Source organism: Trachypithecus francoisi, unplaced genomic scaffold (genome assembly GCF_009764315.1).
Source record: "Trachypithecus francoisi isolate TF-2019V2 unplaced genomic scaffold, Tfra_2.0 Lachesis_group12, whole genome shotgun sequence".
NCBI lineage: Eukaryota > Metazoa > Chordata > Mammalia > Primates > Cercopithecidae > Trachypithecus > Trachypithecus francoisi.
Window position 1 is genome coordinate 51,388,817 of NW_022681457.1, and position 22,444 is coordinate 51,411,260.

General features: G+C 39.1%; 1 protein-coding gene across 1 annotated transcript; it reads left to right on the plus strand.

The window, feature by feature from the left end:
* Positions 1-469: 469 nt before the first annotated feature.
* On the plus strand, positions 470-22,058 carry GBP6 (guanylate binding protein family member 6). The gene is made up of 11 exons (XM_033225514.1): positions 470-707; positions 5,437-5,649; positions 6,474-6,601; positions 13,009-13,118; positions 13,321-13,517; positions 14,064-14,309; positions 15,351-15,631; positions 16,347-16,559; positions 17,478-17,580; positions 17,922-18,115; positions 19,082-22,058. Exons 2-11 carry the CDS (start codon positions 5,460-5,462, stop codon positions 19,319-19,321), a joined length of 1,902 nt encoding a protein of 633 aa, XP_033081405.1. The 5' UTR covers positions 470-707; positions 5,437-5,459; the 3' UTR covers positions 19,322-22,058.
* The last annotated feature ends 386 nt before the right edge of the window (positions 22,059-22,444 follow it).

Consider the following 22,444-nt stretch of genomic DNA (forward strand, 5'->3'; position numbering starts at 1 on the left):
CCTAAGATAATGACCTCCAGTTCCATCCATGTTGCTGTAAAAGACATGGTTCATTCTTTTTTTTACACCAGTAATATCTTTAGATCTCTCTCTCCGCCCGCCCTGCCCCAGCGTCTCTCTCTGTGTGTGTGCATATGTGAACACATTTAAAATATCAAAAGTTCTTCACTAACAAAAGACCGCAGAACTCAGGAATTCCCACTATGAGAAAAAGACTTAAAATATTCTTGGTTTCTAAAGCTTTGCTTATGTGACTACCGTAGATTTCCTGTTTTTCTTGTGTGCCGAGGAAACCTAAAGCCACCTGGGAGCGGTATCAAGAAGAAAGCCTGTGAAGCCTTCCAAGATGGGGAAGACAAAAGAATTGTCTTTTGTCTTTTCGCAGGATTGTGCTTGCTAAGGTGTGACTGCGCAGTATCTGTGATTTTTTCTGACCTCCTCTCACCCCTGCACCCAACACCCATCCTCAAACTCACATCAGATGATTCAGACATGGCTCTGCTAACACTTTAATAACAGCATGGATTAATTTTACTTTCAAGTTTAGTTTTACTGCACCACCCCATTTGTGGAAAACAACTAGCTTACTCAGCATTTTTTTCCTTTTATAAAGGAGGGAAAGAACAGAAAAGTAGGAGGAGGAAAGAGAACAAGAGGTGAGTGAGGCAACTGAAAACTGCTCTTGGACCTGCGGTGCTGTAGGGCAGGTAATGTTCACTTTCTTTTAAATGCAAGTTAGTCCCTAACTCAAGACTTGGTTTCTGACTCAGAGTGGCAACTGAGGAATGGGCAGGAAGGGCAGGGTGCCTGCTGCCTGGCCTGCAAGAGTCTGTGGCTGCCTTTAGTTCTGGGAAGCTCAGCTTCTCCACTTGAACCAGTGACAGCTGAGCGGTGACAGCCAGGCACACCGCGACCCCCTGGGTGTGCTCCTCCCTGATCATCAACTCAGGACAGCAGTGAGTGACCTGGAAAGAACTCTGGTGGGCGCCTGCCTGACTACCTCTAACAGGCCCTGTCTCAGGCCCCAGAATGCAGAGGACAAGGAGCTTCCAGGCAATTATACCTGAAGGGAGAATTTCTTTTCTATCTTTCTAGTGGTCACACTTAGGAAAGCTTCAGAATAAGAGCTCTATAAATCTCTACGTAGAAATAAACTTAGGCCCCACATCGCTGGTCTTTATTACTTAAAAATAATTACATAGTCGAAACTGTGTGTGTGTGTGTGTGTGTGTGTGTGTGTGTGGTGTTAGTTTCCCATAGGAACATCAGAGACACTTGTAGCTCTCGCTAAACAGATCTAAACAGATAGATACTTAGGCCTGGGAATCTGGGTTTGAACAATACTCTCAGGTGATTCTTTTTTTTTTTTTTTTAAAAAAAAAAAAAAAGAAGAATAGAAACTATTTTTAAAATAAAAAAGATTTTTTTTAAACCACCATGTCCCATGGTGGTTTGCTGCATCTATCAATCCATCATCTAGGTTTTAAGCCCCGCATGCATTAGGTATTTCTCCTAATGCTCTCTCTCCCCTTGCCCTCCACTCACCAACAGGCCCCAGTGTGTGAGTTTCCCACCATGCTGCCCAGCCCCTCGTGTCCATTTGTTCTCATTGTTCAATTCCCACTTAGGAATTAGAACATGCAGTGTTTGGTTTTCTGTTCCTTTGTTAGTTTGCTGAGAATGGGATCTTATTAAATTAAAGACCTTCTGCACAGCAAAAGAAACCATCATCGGAGTGATCAGGTGATTCTTATGTACATCGGAGTTTGAAAACCAGTCCTGACTAGGATTGAACAGCTGTATTTCATTTAGTAGAAGTTAAAAGGTCTGTGGTTCCCACACAGCTAAGAAACCAGAGGCCTGGTTTATATAAAGTTGTTTGCAGGAGCAGCCACATCTTCCTAGAGCTTCCTTTATTGTTCACTTTAAAGAAGGGACTGTACAGTTGCAGTCACTACAATGTGGTGAACACGTTACACATCACATTACAATGCATTTCAGTGTGGAAATCAGGACCTCGTGTTTGATCTCCATTTTCCTTACTCCCCTCAGTGAAGAATCAGACAAGAGCAGGTTGTACAGCAACAGCGTGCTTGAACTTTACAGTTTTGCTGTCATGGAAAATTTATTTGTAGTTTTTGTTCCTTAGTCATTTACATTTTGTTTATTTTGTTGAAATATATAATCTAATGGACCAATTGTTATTGTAATTATTGTAGCTTAACCTCCATTTAATTCAACATTTACTGAAATCCTATTTTTGTGCTGCATGCTATGCAAAGACATAAACTTACAATGTCTTGTTTTATTATCAAAATACCCTCCGGGTTGGATGTATGATTTAACTCACAGACCCCTATAATTAACAGGCTCATCTAGATGAAGCTCCTGGGTCAAGGCCACATAAGTAGTGAATGATAGAGCTGGTATTTTTGATGGGCATTAGATGCATCTTGAATGTTTGACATATCAATACAAAACTGAGTATTTGAGACATTTGAACACAATATTATTTTTATATTTTTCTGATTATAAGGAATTACAGACATCATAGAAAACAATTTTAATATAATGGCAATAAAAATGTGCCAGGAGATCTACAGAATAATTGTACTTTCAATACTAAATTTATGGAATTAAACTTCACTTCTAAAAAAATTACAATTAAATCCCATATGCCTTTCACCTTGATTCACCCAACGGTGACACTGACTTTATCTCTCAAAAAGAAATCTAACTTATCTATTAATATATATGTAGATAATTTATCTTTCTCTCTAGATACCTATAATTTATCTCTCTATATAATATGCAATATTATATGTATTGTTATTCTTATTCTTTTTCTTATTCTTATCTGTGGGAGTAAATTGCAGAGAACCTGACCCTTCTAGGCTATGTACTTCAGCCTGTACTTGAATTCTTTAGATTCTGGACATTCTCCTGCTTCCCTTTTGGAAAGATAGCCTGTATTGTCTAGAGTTTCCTCATCCCACAGTGGATCCCTTCCCTTCTCCCTTCTATTCCCATCACTCTTCCAAACCTGCAGATAAAAGACAAACATATAAGGTCACACTGATGCGTTAGAGAACAAGTTTCAGTATATGGTGATCATTAAAAAGTTACTGCAGGTTGTTGATCAAAAACCTTATAGTGTAACCATTGTCTTTGAGGTAAATTACTCTGACAGATAAGTGGTTGCAGTAGCATAACACAGAGTAATAGATTGCCAGATTATCCAGGCTTTTGTCTTTTACTCTCTTTTTTTGTTGGTAAATATACATAATAAAATTATTATTTTACTAATTGAGAATATACTTCGGTGATAGTATATTCACATTGTTGTGCAGCCATCTTCAGAACTTCATCATGTAAACTGAGTCTCTCTACCTTTGAACGACAATTCTGCATTCCCTCCTCCCCCAGCCCATGGTAGCTATACTTCTACTTTCCGTCTCAATGTATTTGATTATTCTAGTACTTCATACAATATTTGCTCTTTTGTGTCTGGCATATTTCACCTGGCATAATGTCTTCAAGGTGATTCATGTTGTAGCATGTGTCATAATTTCATACATTTTTATGACTGAATAATAGCTCATTGTAGGTATATACAACATTTTGTTAATCTATTCATGTTTTGATAGTCATTTCGGTTGTTTTCATCTTTTTTGGCTATTGTGCATAATGCTGCCATAAGCATTGATGTACAAATATCTGTGTGAGTCCCTGCCTTCAATTTTTTGGAGTGTGTATGTAGAAGAATTGCTTGATCAAATGTTAATTCTAGGTTTGGTTTTCCAAGGAGCCATCATACTGTTTTCCATAGGGACAATATCAGTTTACATTCCATGGACAGTGCACACAGATTCCAAATCCTCAACATCCTAGCTAACACCTATTTTCTGTTTTGGGGTTTTGGGCTTTAAAAAAAAAATAGTCCTAATGGGTGGGTCTAACATGTTACCTCATTGTACTTTTTATTTTCATTTACCTAGTGATTAATGATGTTGAGCGTGTTTTCATGTGCTTATTGGACATTTCTTCTTTGGAGAAACATCTAGTCTACTCTGCCCATTTTTGATTTTTTTTTTTTTTTTTTTTTTTTTTTTGCTGTTGTTGCTATTGAGTTTTACAAGTTCTTTATGTATTCTATCAGAAATATGATTTGCAAATATTTTCTCCCTTTCCATAGGTTGCCTTTTACTCTGTTGACAGTGTTCTTTGATGCACAAAAGTTTTTAATTAAGATGAAGTATGGTGTATTTAATTTTTTTCAGTTATTTTCAGTGGTTTTGGTATCATACACAAGAAATTATTGTGTATGATGCCAGAAATCATTGTGTATGACAAACCAGAAATCCAAGGTAGGCAGAACAGGTAGTTCCCAGTCAGCTTAGTGTGTTACAAATAAGGTCTTTCCTCCCTCTACTTCAAGGGAAGGAATTGGGAAGTGAAACACCACGTTCTCCAAACTAAGACCATGTCACTGAGTGGAGTGGGTAAGAATTGGCAAACAAAATGCCATGGAATCTCCTACCATTTTAAATGTGCCTTTTAAAATATTGGACATTTGCCTGGTTGCTGTAGACTTTTTCCAGAGCTCCTATAAGATCATTTTAGCCATTTTTTTTTTTTTTTTTTTGAGACGGAGTCTCGCTCTGTCGCCCGAGCTGGAGTGCAGTGGCCGGATCTCAGCTCACTGCAAGCTCCGCCTCCCGGGTTTACGCCATTCTCCTGCCTCAGCCTCCCGAGTAGCTGGGACTACAGGCTCCTGCCACCTCGCCCGGCTAGTTTTTTGTTTTTTTTAGTAGAGACGGGGTTTCACCGTGTTAGCCAGGATGGTCTCGATCTCCTGACCTCGTGATCCGCCCGTCTCGGCCTCCCAAAGTGCTGGGATTACAGGCTTGAGCCACCGCGCCCGGCCATTTTAGCCATTTTTTAAAGTTGTTTTGTGATGTTTCCAAGGAGAGAAGGGCTTAGAACTTCCTAGCCTGCTATTTTACTCAATTGTCCAGGTTCATAATCCCGGTTATATGATTTCTGCATTCATCCTTTGTAAGACTCATGATATCATTTGCATATTCATGGCTATAATAATCTCCAACTTGCAGATTTTTGTGCCAGTGAGATCAGATACTTAAGGCATGCATCACAGGACTTAGAGTATTAGTGGGCCCCTTATTATGGTAGCAATTACTTGGATTTTAATATTACTACTGAAATAAAACTTTAAAGAAGATAACCTTCCATGTTTCATCACTTAACGTCATTACAGATTTGGGAGAGTGATAAAAGAAGCCTTCCCTGCAGTCAGCTAATGCTAGATTACATGTTGTCCAATAGAAACACAGAAGTCTCATCAGTCCTATGTTGATGGGTGTTTGGGAAACACTGAGACAGAGAATGACAATGTAATGTTATTTCTACTGGAAGGCTCTTCTAGGTTGGCAGTTGCCATGGAATCTGGACCCAAAATGTTGGCCCCCATTTGCCTGGTGGAAAACAACAATGACAAGCTGTTGGTGAACCAGCAAGCTATACAGATTCTTGAAAAGATTTCTCAGCCAGTGGTGGTGGTGGCCATTGTAGGACTGTACCGTACAGGGAAATCCTATTTGATGAACCATCTGGCAGGACAGAATCATGGTAAGTGGTACCCTGGGACACAGGCCAGTTGCTTGATTCCAGCTATATCTGTTTCGTCATGCACATGCACCCAGGCACATGAAGGTAGACTCCAATTCCTTTCAATAAACCAACCTTCTCATTCTAATTCTTACCACCAAACCGCTACGTTACAAGAATCCGTTCTCATATTTTTTCCCTCATTTCCGTTAAGGAAACTCTCCATTACTAGTGCCCAGAATACTACCTTCCCTTGTGTATTCAAGTCCTGGGTTCCTCTAATTGTATCTCCTTTCTCTTACAAAGTATTTTGCTTTCTTTACGTAATATTCCCATCAACATATGAAGATGTTTTAATCTATATAATCTTAAAAACTCTTCCTGAGTTTCACATCCCATCGTGGCCACCGACTTCTGTTTTGTTTTTGTGTTTGTTTTAGTTTTTAACCACTTTTCAATGCAAAAAATGATCTCAATTTCCCTTCTTGAGTTTTTTTCTCTTGTCTTTTTTCTCTTGTTTCTCATGTGTTTCTTCATCCCACTCCTCTCTGACTTTGAACCCCACCACTTTTTAAGATGTTCCTTTTATCAGTGACCTACATTTTGTCTGATTCATAGATTCCTCTTTGTCACCATTTTGAGCCCTTGCTTGGCATCATTCTCACATTTAGTGTCCCTTGTTTTTTTATAAAGATTATTCATAAAATAAGCCATTCTTGAGGAAATACAGAAAGCACCATCTTGTATGCTGGGGCAGTTACAATCCAACCAGTCTGAATCCGTGGCCCCAGGGCTGCTTGGCTGCTCTGCTGTCCCCATGCTTAGCTTCCTCCTCTTCCCTGCAGGCTTCCCTCTGGGCTCCACGGTGCAGTCTGAAACCAAGGGCATCTGGATGTGGTGCGTGCCCCACCCCTCCAAGCCAAACCACACCCTGGTCCTTCTGGACACTGAGGGTCTGGGCGATGTGGAAAAGGTAAGACAGGGAGTCATAGGCAGGTTCTTTTTATTCCAGACATGATCCTTGTAATTTAATTGTTGTGATATATTTGTGAAAACTAGAAATCCAACTACAGTGAATAAGGCAAACTTTGACCTGTTTGAGTCCCACTTCTAGACAAGATTAGATATCATGGTATATTAGGTAAAACATTCTTTTATTTCTTGGCACAGTGGTGAATGATTTGATTCAATTTCATAAAATCTTGTTAGCAGTTGAGTTCCAGGCCTTTGGGCTGAGTAGCGTGGACATTGGTGAACAAAGTAAAGGTCCTGCCCACAAAGAGCCCTCAGGGTGTAGTGTGATTGGGAAAGAAGTAGGTTGCAGAGAGGGAGGAGATTGGAATGCAGTGCAGTCCCTGCCCTCCATCAATTCCACAGGGAGCTCTGTGGCTGGAATGGCCCTTTTGAGTTTTCATGTTTTGGGACAAGGGTGCTAGGCCTTCATCCCTGATGCTGGTCAATCACTGGAAGTCTGTCCTGGAAAACTTTCTCATTAAGAGAGCTGACACCTGTGATCCAGGCAGCACCTCACAGCTTTCACCACGTACAGTTGCGTATAACAGTGCCTTGATAATAAAGAGAAGAGGTATTGACTCCAATCTCAGGAGATGAGGAAAGGCCTCTCACCCACCTTCTGAGCTACCACGTGAAGAGTACATTTGAGGGTTGGAATTAAGAGAGTTCAGTTTATATTTCTCATGATGAAGCTCATCAACTACCCACAGAGCATTCTGGAAGGCTTTGAGACACTTCTGATTGTGCTTGTCATGTAAAAGTATTTGTTTTCCTACAATAAGCATTATAAGATGAATTTTTGGTATTTAGCTTCTTATGAATGGGTGAAATAAATAATTTCTCTCTTTTTTTGTCTTAGTTTGAGACTTATTTGGGAATAGTTTCTATATTTCTGTACATATACACTTTATTTTTGCCCAAACAGGCATTGGAAATTCTGTTTATTTTTCGGCTTTAGTGTTGTATAATTGACAGATAAAAATTGTATATAATTAAGCTGTAAAACTTGATGTTTTGATATGTGTATACACTGTGAAATGATCACCACAATCAAGCCAATAATATAGCCATTACCTCACATAGTTATCATTTTCTTTTTTCTATGCCCTTTTTTTATTTTTTGGTGTGGTAAGAGCAATTAAGATCTGTCCTCTTAGCAGAAGTTAAGGTCACAATCAATATAGTATTGTTATTGTATAGTATGTTACAGTCACACTGCCGTACAGTAGATCTCCAGAGTTTATTTATCTTGCATAACTGAAATTTTATACTCTTTGACTAACATTTCTTCATTTCTCCCATCCCCAGCCCGTGGTAACCACTATTCCACTCTGCGACTATGAGTTTGACAATTTGACCATTTTAGATTCCACAAATAAGTGAGATCATGCAGTATTTGTCTTTCTATGTCTGACTTATTTCACTTAGCCTAATGACCTCGGTGTTCATCTAAGTTGTTGCAAATGACAAAATTCCCTTTTTTGAGATTGAATATATATATTATAAATATATATATGCATGCTATGGATGGGTTGGCTGTGCCCCCACCCAAATCTAATTCATCTTGAATTGTAGTTCCCATAATCCCCACATGTCATGGCAGGGACCCGGTGGGAGGTAATTGAATGATGTGGGTGGTTTCCCCCTGCTATTCTCATGATAGTGAGTAAGTTCTCATGAGAGCTGATGGCTTTAAAAGGGGATTCCCCCTTTTACTTGGCTATCATTCTTCTCTCTCCTGCTACCATGTGAAGAAGGATGTATTTGCTTCCCCTTCCACCATGACTGTAAGTTTCCTGAGGCCTCTCTAGCCATGCTGAACTGTGAGTCAAACTTCTTTCCTTTGTAAATTGTCCAGTCTCGTGTATGTCTTTATTGGGCAGCATGAGAATGGACTAATACAATGCACATACATGTACTCTATGTTTTCTTTTTCTGTTCGTCCATTGATGGACATTCAGGTAGTTACCATATCTTGGCTATTGTGAATAATGCTGCAGTTATTATGGATATATTTAAATATTCATACTTCCATCTTTAAATATAAATATGAATATGAAAGTACAGATATCTCTTTAAAATATTGATTTAATTTCATTTGGATTTATACATAAAAGTAAGATTACTGGATCACATTGTAGTTCTATTTTTAATTTTTTGAGGAATCTCTATACTTCTTCCCTAATAGCTGCATGAATTTACACTCCAAAAAACAGCAGATGTTCCCTTATTTTATATTCTTGCCGATAATTGTTATTTGTAATTCCTTTGGAAATAGCTATTTTAAATGTGTCAAGTGATATCTTATTTTTGTTTTAATTTGCATTTCCTTGATAATTAGTAATTTTATACACCTTTACATATACATATTGGCCATTGGTGTGTCTTCTTTTGAGAAATGTGTATTCAGGTTCTTTACTCATTTTTTAATGTTTATTTTAACTTCAGGGATACATGTGCAAGATGTGCAGGTTTGTTACGTAGATAAACATATCATGGGGGTCGGTTGTACAGGTTATTTTATCACCCAGGTATTAAGCCTAGTGTCCATTAATTATTTTCCCTGCTTCTCTCCCTCTTCCCCTCCTACACCCTCCCATAATCCCCAGTGTGCGTTGTTCCCCTCTATGTGCCTGTATGTTCTCATCATTTAGTTCCCACTTATGAGTGAGAACATGCAGTGTTTGGTTTTCTGTTTCTGCTTTAGTTTGCTATGGATAATGCCCTCCAGGCTCATCCATGTCCTTAAAAAGGACATGATTTTGTTCTCTTTTATGGCTGCATGGTATTTTATTGTGTTTACTTACCACATTTTATGTATCCAGGCTATCACTGATGGGCATTTAGGTTGATTCCATGTCTTTGCTATTATGAATAGTGCTGTAATGAAAGGAAGACATGCATGTGGCCAACAATCATGTGAAAAAAAAGCTCAGCATCACTGATCATTACAGAAATCCAAATGGAAACCACAGTAAGATACTATCTCACACCAGTCAGAATAGGGTATTAATAGAAAGTCAAAAAATAACAGGCACTGGTGAGGCTGTGGGCTTTTACACCATTAGTGGAAGTGTAAATTAGTTCAACCATTGTGGAAGACAGTATGGCAATTCCTCAGAGAGTTAAAGACAGGCCTACCATTGAATCCAGCAATCCCATTACTGGGTATATACCCAAAGGAATATAAATCATTCTATTATAAAGACACATGCACACAAGTTATTGCAGCACCTTTGCTCATTTTTAATGAGGTATGAGGTTTTTTTTTTTTAGCTATTGAATTATATAAGTTCCTTATATATTTTGGATATTAACCCCTTATCAAATATATGGTTTGCAAATATTTTTCTCCCTTTCCATTGGTTGCATTTTCACTCTGCTGCTTGTTTCCTTAGTTACCTGAAGCATTTTAATTTGATGAAATCCCACTTGTCTAATTTTGCTTTTGTCACCTGTGCTTTTGGTGTCATATCTAAAAACATCATTGCCCAAACCAACATCAAGTTTTTTCCCTAAATATTCTTCTGTTATTTTTATGGCTTTATATCTTTTTTTCCCTCTTCTATCTAACTAAAATTTCATATCCTTTAACTAACATTTTCCAACCTTCCTTTTCCCCTCTCCACTAGCTCCTTGTAACCTTCATTCTACTTTCTGCTGCCATGAGTTCAACTCTTAGATTTCACATGTAAGTAAAATCATGCACTGTTTGCCTTTCTGTGCCTGGTTTATTTAACTTCGCTTGACATCCTCTAGATTCCTCCAGGGTGTTGCCAATGACAGGATTTCCTTCTTTTTGGAGGCTTAATAGTATTTCATTGTGTATAGATTTCACATTTTTTAAAATTCGTTCATCTGTTGTTGGAAACAGGTTGACTCCATGCCTTGGCTATTGTGAATAGTACAGCAATAAATATAAAAGAACAGATATCTCTTTGACATAGGCACTTCATTTTCCTTGGATGTATACACAGTAGTGGGATTTCTGGATCCAGTTTCTGGCTTTCCATTTAAGTCTTTAATCCATTTTCAGTAGTTTTTGTGTATGGTAGGCAATAGGATCAAATATAGATCTCCTGCATACATGTGGATATCTGTTTTCCCAGCACCATTTATTGAGGAAACCATCCTTTCTTCATTGTATGTTCTCAGCACATTAGTCAAAAATGAGTTCACTGTGGATGTATACATTTATTTCTGCATTGTCTATTCTGTTCCATTGATCTATGTGTCTGTTTTTATGCCAGTATCATACTATTTTGGCTACTGTGACTTTGCAATATATATTGAAATCAAGAAATATGATGCCCCAGGCTGTGTTCTTCTGGTTCAAGATTACTTTGATTATTCAGGGCATTTTGTGATTCTGTGTTAATTTTAGGATTGTTTTTATATTTATTTAAGAATATTATTGGGGCTGGGTTGAGACAGTGGAGATGGCTTGAGACTAGGAGTTAGAAACCACCGTGGGCAACATAGTGAAAGCCCATCTCTACAAAAAAATAATAATAAACAAAATGCCTTTGGGATTTTTATAGGTACTTTAAAGTAATCTATCAAACGGTAATATTCTCTTCTCTAAACAGTTTATTGTTTGTCACGAGTTCCACTTCTAAGAAGAATCCTCATTGATTACTTTTTAAAAAATTAGGGATTGAGGGACATAAAGTAATGAATAGGCTATTCTTCCTACCTCCAAAATCCCATATAGAATCTCCTGGAATCATGTAGAAATCTCTAGATCTCCATTTTTGTATTTGCTTTAGGAACCAGTTACACATGCTTTTTAGGGTAGAAATAATTCCTGGACTATCTATAATTTAGACATGCTCTAATTTATAAAAACAAATTTAGCCTGACCTTTAGTGCCCTTAATCAATCAGGTACTGGAGCTCCCTATTCCGTCTTATCCTCTGCACTTACCGTCTGCTCAGTCAGACCAATAAACGCTATTGTTATTGCAAAGACTCCTGAAATCTACAGTCTCTAATTTTGTTTCTGTGGGTCTTTCTACTTGCAGAATCACCTTCATTTCTTCGAATCCACATTCTATTAATTCTTTTTTTTTTTTTTTGAGACGGAGTCTCCCTCTGTCGCCCAGGCTGGAGTGCAATTGCGCGATCTCGGCTCACTGCAAGCTCCGCCTCCCAGGTTCATGCCATTCTCCTGCCTCAGCCTCCCGAGTAGGTGGGACTACAGGCGCCCGCCACTGCGCCCGGCTAATTTTTTTTTTTTTTAAACTAGAAGGATTTTATTTATTACTTTATGTATATGCTAAATTCCAGGAAGATTATAGTGGTTGGGTTTTTTAAAGTGCATTCCCAAAAAACGCAATGGAAACTTAGATATTAATAGAAAGAGCATTGCTTCAAAATATTTCATGTGAATCAATGTTTGTTTCAGCAATCAAAATGCCTTCTACTTTGCATTAGTTCTCTGCTTCACTTAATTATATTTGGAAAACAAATGATCAAAATAAAGGTGGTGTATTTTTAGTAGAGACGGGGTTTCACAGTGTTAGCCAGGATAGTCTCCATCACCTGACCTCGGGATCCGCCTGCCTCCGCCTCCCAAAGTGCTGTGATTACAGGCATGAGCCACCGCGCCCGGCCTCTATCAATTCTTTAACATTCAGCTCACGACTTCCAGCAAGCCTTCATACCACATATACTTACTTCAATTTTTATAGCCCTTATCTTCCTGGATAGATTTGTAATTTTTAATTTAACATTATAGCTATGGGTTCCACTTCTTATGTACATTACTAAGATGTTATCTCTTTATAAATATTGTCATTTTTATTGAATTCATCATTATGAATGTTTGTCACAACTTTGAAATAGTCATCTTGAGAGTAAATTTATTAAATTTGTTTTTCTAAACATAAGAACAGTGAGAAACATTCTTCAGTTTCCTAAAAGTGTTTGCTGAATTTAATTGAATATAATTACAATCCCCAGTTATGCATACTATGGTATGGTTTTGTTACATGATGCATGGCCAATAAATATGTGTAGACTGAAGAAGCATTAACACTCATCATGAATATCCAACTGAGAACCAGATATTTTACTAGTTTTTCATATATGCATCTTATTTCATCCAATTGAGGAAAAGAAAAACCCTATGAAGATTAGAATCCTTTTATATGTAAAGAAATTGTGATTAGAAGACATAGTGAACTGTCAAACTGTTGATTAGAAGACATATTGTACTGTCAAACTGTTGTTTACATTCATGTCTATCTTCTTGGTACAGCAAGTACATTAGCTGAGATCATAAATGAAAGGCTGACAAAATAAATGTCTCAGTGAATTTCTAAAGACTACACTCCTAAGTCCTTTGCTCTAATGTGCTTTTTAGGGTGACCCTAAGAATGACTCCTGGATCTTCGCCCTGGCTGTGCTCCTGTGCAGCACCTTCGTCTACAACAGCATGAGCACCATCAACCACCAGGCCCTGGAGCAGCTGCAGTATCCTTCCAGGAACAGAACGATCACCAAGTTTCATTGACATTATGGGAATGGAGATCCAGTCATTTCCTCCTTCCCTTTAATTTAATTACCTTTGGTGCAGCACAGGGAACCCAAGACAAAAGAGAGTGTTTATAATATTTTTATAAAAGAAATGTGTGAATTGTGGGCAGGCAGTTGCTTTTCCTTACCTAAGTCCTAGTTACGTGACGGAGCTCACAGAACTCATTAAGGCAAAGTCCTACCCAAGGCCTGATGGAGTAGAAGATTCCACGGAGTTCGTGAGTTTCTTTCCAGACTTTATCTGGACTGTACGAGATTTCACTCTGGAGCTGAAGTTGAATGGTGACCCTATCACAGAAGATGAGTACCTGGAGAATGCCTTGAAGCTGATTCAAGGTATCAGCAAGTGGCCTGGGTTGTGGGTGGTCCAGTGGGTGTGTGATCTGCTAAACACTGCCCATCATCTCTTGGGTTTCATTTGTATTTGAGACTAGATTGAGGTCTGTAGAAATGGGGACTGAGGGGTATGTCGAAGAGCTCTAGGAATGGAGCCTAGATCACTTAAGAAAAGTAGAGTCTAAAGTGCGGATAAATTATTCAAGACAGATTTGTTCTTTGTACAATTAGTACTCTAGCATTCAGATTACAATGGGTGCTAAGACTTTCTAAAAATAAGATGCTTGCGATCCCTGTTTTCTCCTCTGCTTTTCTGTGTTTAGAAAATGACTGACCAGATAATTGTTCGACATGAAATTACAAAGAAAACCCTATCTAATAAAAATATATGTGTGTGTTAGACCACTTTGTATGAATGTTTATGTTAAAGGAGGTCTGTAAGCCTACAAGATGGCAAAAAGACAATATAAACCCTATCAAAAATACCTTTAGCTCCCTTATACCAAGACTGTTTTCACTATATTCTCCGTTTTTCTTATCCTTCAGGCAAGAATCCCAAAGTTCAAGCATCCAATTTGCCCAGGGAGTGCATCAGGCATTTCTTTCCAAAACGGAAGTGTTTTGTCTTTGACCGGCCAACACATGACAAAGTCCTTCTAGCCAATATCGAGAAGGTGTCAGAAAAACAACTGGATCCCAAATTCCAGGAACAAACAAACATTTTCCGTTCTTACATCTTCATGCATGCAAGAACCAAGACTCTCAGGGAGGGAATCACAGTCACTGGGAATCGTGAGTCTCCTTTTTACATTTCTGTGGTGCCTCATGTGTGTTGAATATATTGTATAATGTGTTTCTCAGAATTTTTGTTAGATTCCATATAGAACTATGTGTATACAGGTATCCACACTCAATGAAGAAATGTGTATAATTATCACACTGCAATTTATAAATTCCTCTCCAATATTGCAAACTCTGTCACTGATATCTGTGGCTTCCTCATATCTAAAAAAAAAAATCCTCTACTGATAAAATAACTAACTGAATATAAAAACAGACATATAATATTTTCTTAGGGTAAGTCCTATGTGTTCAGTATTCTTTGCAAAGAGAATACAAAAGATATGTTGAAGTTTAAAAACCTCTAGAAGGCTGGGAGTGGTGGCTCACACCTATAATCCCAGTACTTTGGGAGGTAGAGCTCTTGAGCTCAGGAGTTTGAGACCAGCCTGGACAACATGGTGAAACCCCATTTCTACAAAAAATACAAAAATTAGCTGGGCATGGTGGTACATGCCTGTAGTCCCACCTACTTAGGAGGCTGAGGCAGGAGAATCACTTGAGCCCGGGAGGCAGAGGTTGCAGTGTGCTAATATCATACCACTGCACTCCAGCCTGGGCCTCAAAAAAAAAAGGGAAAAAAAAGCCTATAAATAAATAAATATTAGCCCATAATTCCCTGAAAACACATTGGTAGCTTCAGAATTAGGAATAAATGCGATATGATTTACCCTGCCTCATCATTTTATCTGTGTAAACTACTTTTCTTGTAATATTTAAATGAGAATTTGTACTTCCTGTATACCCTGCAGTATATTAGATAAAGTAGATATTTAAATTTTTTAGCACTGTGGACTGGAGATCCATAAAAAAGAACAGTCACTATGAAAGTAAAAGTGATAATAGCAGAAGGAGGCAGGGATGTGGGTGTATGTGTTTGCATGTGTGCACGTGCGTGTGTGTGCATGCGTGTGTGTGTGCTCAGAAATGTAGCCTAGGATCCCATTGAGCTTTAATTTCATATTTAGCCCCTAAATCTCCTGGTCCATTTAGGTCTGGGAACTCTGGCAATGACTTACGTAGATGCCATCAACAGTGGAGCGGTGCCTTGTCTGGAGAATGCAGTGATAACTCTGGCCCAGCGTGAGAACTCAGCTGCCATGCAGAGGGCAGCCGACTACTACAGCCAGCAGATGGCCCAGCGAGTGAAGCTCCCCACAGACACGCTCCAGGAGCTGCTGGACGTGCATGCGGCCTGTGAGAGGGAAGCCATTGCAGTCTTCATGGAGCACTCCTTCAAGGATGAAAATCAGGAATTCCAGAAGAAGCTCGTGGTAATTTGCCTTCGTCATTACTGTTCATCATCCTTCCCCTTGAAGAATGAAGCCTCTACTTGCCTTTATTGACACCAATGCTCATCTGTCACTGAGGAATAACTTATTATGGATTCTCATGAGGGATAGAGTTTCAAAAGACTACATATCCCTCTTTTATCTGCCCAAACCTTAAGCATTTAACCAGAAAACCTTCAGATAACTAAAGTAAAAATCAATACAGATCCCTTAAGATCTTAAGTGAACACTTCTAAGGATTCCTGGCCTGCTCTGAACACACACAAGTCATCCCTGAGCAGTGCAGTTTTTCTGTGCATAGTCTACCTTTCCCAGGAAACAAAGATTGTCTTACCAGATCTTCATTCCGGGCCATTGTTCAACTTACATTACTCCTTCTTGTATCCTTGTACCATTGAGGACAGGAGCACAGGATGCTACCGCTGCAACAAACCATAGAGATTATGGAATGTAGTCCCATCATGTCACAGATGAAGAACCTGAAGCTCAGGAAGGTTAATGAACTTTTCCATAGCCTTGAAGAGAATTTTTAGCATTGTGAATATATGAAATTTTGTGTTTCTGATTCCACATCTACTCCACTAGAATGTTTTTCTCATGAGGATCACAGTTAGATTGACTCTTCTACCAGATTCTTTAGAATTTCATCTCCTCCATATGTTTCTTCTGGTGACATCTCTCTACATTTCCCTTGCAGGAAATCACAATGAATAAGAAGGGAGATTTCTTGTTGCAGAATGAAGAGTCCTCTGTTCAATACTGCCAGGCTAAACTCAATGAGCTCTCAAAGGGCCTAATGGAAAGTATCTCAGCAGGAAGTTTCTCTGCTCCTGGAGGGCACAAGCTCTACATGGAAACAAAGGAAAAGATTGAACAGGACTATTGGCAAGTCCCCAGGAAAGGAGTAAAGGTGAGGAATAAGGGGAACATAGGGAAGTTTATAGGATAGACTGAATGGAGTCTTCAGCACCAGCCGTGGGTAATAAGAGAGCAGAGGGATAGCAGAACGCCTTAGCTTTCAATGTCCACTATTTATCATTTATTTCTTAGAATAAAAATTTTTATCCCCAAACAAAGAATATAGTATTCAGAAATCCAGGAGAGACAGAACGAAAATTCGTCATGTGCCAAGAGCTGATGATTTGTGTGGTTAAAGTAGAATCTTTGCATTCAAAGCTGATTAAAATGAGAGAGTATGAAAAAAATAGACAATTACATAGAGAGTAATGACATTTACGGACCTGTGGAAAATGGGCTACCTACCTGGTGTTTCTTACCACCACCTAGGTGATGGTAATACAACTAACTCACAATGAGCTGTTATTACTTACAGTGTACTGTTAAACTCTTCCCTAGACATTTTAATTTCATCTTCCTAATGACTTTAAGAAGCACCCTTATTTTGGAAATTTTACAGATCTGAACTTAGTACCCAAGGATGATTACATAACTTGCCTAAAGTTGTAGCCAGCAAGTGGCAGGAGAAAGCAAGAGCATAGGTTAGAGGCAGCATTGCACACTGAAAGACAACCATATATAAGCATCAGAGATTGGGAGTTTGTACACCTATACACATAGTTCTGCCTGGCCAGAACCCAAAGCAGGTACAGGGAGATATTATAGCCATGGGAGAGGCACTGGAGGGAGACAGGAAGCAGGAGTTGAGGTGGGGCTCTGGTCACACTAAAGAGCCTGCACACTTTGTAGGGGGCCACTTTAGAATTTTAGGCATAAAGCAAAAGTTACAAGACCAGAATTGTTTTTGCAACACTAATACACACAACATCGATTTTCAAGGAAATCTAAGTGCTTTTTCTTGCTTCCATAGGCAAAAGAGGTCTTCCAGAGGTTCCTGGAGTCACAGGTGGTGATAGAGAAATCCATCTTACAGTCGGATAAAGCCCTCACTGATAGAGAGAAGGCAGTAGCAGGTATGGGGCAGGGCTTAGCTTACAGCAGGATGGGTATGTTTACACAATGCCCTCTAACAGATCTAACAGGAAAACCTTCCCAAACTGAGGAATTTCCTCTTTTGTGGAACACACACTCTGCTAAATCTGAAAATAACAAGGGGAGCTATGATTGTACACGAGCCAGACAGGCAGAGCCTTACCCGTCACATTCTCGAATGTGCTCTTAATGGTGTGGACCTGGGTAAATTCTGTGATTTCTCACCCTGCCTTTCAGATTTGGTTTAGTCTCTCAGCTCAGAAAAGTGGAGATGAATCTTCACCTATTATTTTCTTCTCTTTCTAATACCTTCATGGAGCAGTGAATCGGGCCAAGAAGGAGGCAGCTGAGAAGGAACAGGAACTTTTAAAACAGAAATTACAGGAGCAGCAGCAACAGATGGAGGCTCAAGAGAAGAGTCTCAAGGAAAACATAGCCCAACTGAAGGAGAAGCTGCAGATGGAGAGAGAACACCTGCTGAGAGAGCAGAATATGATGCTGGAGCACAAGCTGAAGGTAAGTCTGCCCTTGGCCTCAGCAGGCCAGATGGTCCTTGCCCAGGTACCTCAGGAAGGGCTGGTGAAGGTTACAGCAGCATCTTGGAAGGAAGCACATCACCATTTGCTGCTTGGGAGTCACTAAAAGCCCTGAATCCTTCTGTGTGTGTGTGTGTGTGTGTGTGTGTGTGTGTGTGTTTTATTGTTTCAGTAAGGCTTGGAATTCCTCTCTATATTCTCTATACTTAGACTCTGGAGAGGTAAGGTTGACTATGATCCCTACAAGTCCTTGGGGAATATAGATATGGTTGGAGCTGCTGTTTGGGGAGATTTTAAAAGTACTCTCAAGAGGTTAAACATATATTCCACACAGTGTATTTGATGTGAACGGCAACTGGTTTCCTTCATCAAGCACATATTACCAGGAGCTCTACTACCACCCAAACACCCTGAGGTAGATCCATGCTGACATACAACTCTCAGAAATTTCCAGACTTAAAAGGACAGGAAAGGGAAACTTGCTGCAGTTGTCACCCTGTGTGGGTAGCCTGCCCAAATTAGCACACAGTGTAGGGAGAATTCCTGCATTGTCCATCTGAAAGTTCTCTCATAAGGGATTTCTGCATCAGCTTATAAGTTCCTTTTATTCCTACAATATGGGTGACCGTGCTACCCAATTGGGAGTGAGAATTTATGCAGTCAGACCAATGGCTACCTCCCACTGGCATCTTTTGGGCAGGAACATGTAGAATTTGTCCTAATACCTGAGTTAGCACCATAGCAAAACCATAATGTGGATGAATATTAGTAAAGTTGTAAACTATGCTTCCTCACAATGTCTAGGTCCAAAGTCTCCTCTAATAATTGATAAAATGTTTTTAGGAGTAAAATAAAGAAAGTTTCACACAGGTCTTAAATACAAAATCTAAGTCTTACGAGAATAGGGATTTTTAAAAATTTACTTTCCTTCCTACATTTTCTTTAGGTCCAAAAAGATTTGCTTGATGAAGGATTTAAGAAGAAATCTGAGGAGATGAATATAGAGATAAATCAACTAAAACATGTGATTGATACTACAAAAAATGATGATACTCCCTGGATTGCACGAACCTTGGACAAACTTGGCGATGAGCTCACTTCAATATTGTCTGCTCCTGCTAAATTAATTGGTCAGGTTGTCAAAGGTGTGAGCTCACTCTTTAAAAAACATAAGCTCCTCTTTTAAGGATATTATAGATCATACATATATGCTTTGTACTATTTTTGATCTTGATCTGTATGTTTTTCATTTTCATTCAGGAAAGTTTTTTTTTTTTTTTTTTCAGACAGAGTCTTACTCTGGAGTAAGGCTGGAGTGCAGTGGTGCAATCTCGGCTCACTGCAACCTCTGCCTCCTGGGTTCAAGAGATTCTCCTGCTTCAGCCTCCTTAGTAGCGGGGATTATAGGTGCACACCACCACACCCAGCTAATTTTTGTATTTTTAGTAGAGATGGGGTTTCACCATGTTGGCCAGGCTGGTCTCCAACTCTTGACCTCAAATGATCCACCTGCCTCGGCCTCCCAAAGTGCTGGGATTACAAGCATGAGCCACCACACCCGGCCCACATTTAGCAAAGTTTTAAACATAAAAAGTGCTTGTTAGAGGATATCAGTGCCTGGCCCACATGAGATAGAACAGATCCATACACACTTTGAAAAACTATGTTCACTTTTAGGAAATATAATTTCAAAAAATCATTTACATACAAGAGGTCCACTGGGGCACTGCTTTTAATGGCAATATATTGGAATGTACTTGAATGTCCTTCACATAAGATTGGTAAAATAAATTTTAGTATGTGCATGTACTGGAATACTATATAGCCAGTAAACAAATTGACAGTGAAGCTCTCTTTATACCAGTAAAGAATGGTCTTGAAGAGATATTGTAAAATGAAAAAACAAAAAAAAACAAGTTGTAAAGCAATGTCGATTATCTTATCACCAAGGAAAAAATGCAATTATTACATGCAAGCATGCAAATATATCTCTGGAAAGATTAATGAAAATCTATTATTATTAGCTCCTTCTGGGAAGAACCAGGTGAATGTAGAGGTTGAAGGAACACATACTCTTCACTTTAAACTCTTGAATTTTGTAAAGAAATCTTATTTTACCTATTCAGAAATAGATAAGAAAATGTAAGAGAAAATGCTAATAATGATAACAATAAAAAAATAGTGAAATTGGCTATCAGATGATGAAATTGCTTGTTGCTTCCAGGAATTATATCAGCCAGCCCAATGAGGGGTCTAAGACTAAGATCTGAGTATTAGAATGCAAAAAAAATTGAATCCTATTCTTGTTTTCATTTTGGCCTGGTTTTCCCATTGCTTCTATTTGTTTTGAGACTAAGGCATACACTTTTCTGTGGCCTTTGACATCTCAGCTATAGTAGCCTCTACTTCCTTTCTCTGAATTCAAGTTTTAAGGTGTTAGAAGCATAAATTACCAAACATTAAGATTAAGCACTGATAACAGGGATCCTGCCAACCTTGTCAGTAGTGGTCTCTTTGCAGTAGGCTCAGATAGAAAGGACAATGTGCCTTTCCAGAACTGAATCCCCTGATGGGGGATGATAGACCCAGACACATAGAGGCCTGGTGTTGACCCTTCATTGTTAGAATCTAAGAAGATTCAGTTATGGTAATGAGTGGCAGACAGCTAGGCCTGAATGACTGACATAATTCTGTAGATGGCCAATGCAGTGGACCAGCCATAGGGTTAAATGGGAAGGAGAGAAAACAATCAAGTGAAATAAATGCTGTCTACCAGGAGGTTGAGAGGTAGCCCCGATACAGTGTCACGTCCATAGCCTTGATCTGAGCTAATTTCAGACCCTGAACTCAGCTGGAGTGGAGGGCAGTACCCCAGGAAAAGGACACTGCAACTCCAGACCCAAATGAATGATAATGATTTCCCAAGTTCTCCCCCTAGGAAACCTCTGGAGCCATTTACTGGATACCCATATACTAGGGAAATACAAACACTCAAATATTTCAAGGACCCTTGGAATCCGGATCCAAGTTGCCCATGGTACCCAGATCATGGAAAGTCATCATAAAATAGCTGTTAAAATAGGAAGTTAGGGCCTCCAGGTTATACATATAGTCTTGGCCCACATGAACTTATTGCAATATAGTATTTGTTTCAAATTAAAAGGTAAGGTTTGTTTGAAGACAGATACCTTGTTTATTTTTCTGTCCATCCCCTTGGGAGTATGTTCAGGCATAGGATGTGCTAAATAAGCTTCTTTTATAAAAACAATAGGATGATGCATAAATGATTATTTTCAATTGACAAAATCTCATGAACTTCCCAGAGATCAGTGGTAATAAGTTGTTTGAATTCTCGACACCAGGTTAAGGTCTCTGAGGTGGTTTAAAGGCTACAAGGCCAGGTGCAGTGGCTCACGCCTATAATCTCAGCAACTTGGGAGGCTGAAGCAGGCAGATCGCTTGAGGTCAGGAGTTTGAGACCAGCCTGGCCAACATGGTGAAACCCTGTCTCTACTAAAAATACAAAAATTAACCACGTGTGGTGGCACATGCCTGTAATCCCAGCTATATAGGAGGCTGAGGCAGGAGAATCATTTGAACTTGGGAGGCAGAGGTTGCTGTGAGCTGAGATTGTGCCGTTGCACTCCAGCCTGGGCAACAGAGCCTGGGTGACAGAGCGAGACTCTGTCTCAAAAAATAAAATAAAATAAAATAAGCTATGAGAAGAAAAGAAATTTTCCTGGTACAGTGTCGTTCTCTAGACCTCATATATTACAGTCTCTGTGAAACTGGGCCAAAGATGGAATTTTGTTTTCTGTGCTTTATGCAGTGACTCAGACAAATCTATGACCTCACACAAATCTGTAACTTCATGTATCACAGTCTCTATAAAAACTGTATCAAAGAAAGAATTTTTCTCTGTGCTTTATAGAGTGATTCATCCAGATCTGTAAAGAAATGAAGACAATTTTAGAGCTTTCAATATCCGGTATTTCATATCAGGTTAAATCTGATACTTTCAAAACTGGATAAATCTATTTCGGATAGCTTTGATGCTTGTAATAAGAATCTCATTCAATGTTATCTAAGGACTATAGTTCAAGAAGACTAAGACACTATTCAGTCGGGGCACAATAAGACCACCTTATAAGCACCACTCATCCTTCCTTTTCTGAGCATGCTTTTGACATGTTTCAATGATTCAGAGACATTCTAGTGAATCCCATTTTGACAGCAAAGTGGGATCAAGAGACCCCAAGGCCATCCTCAGGATCAATGACTCTTTAGAAGACATGGAACTCAGAGATAC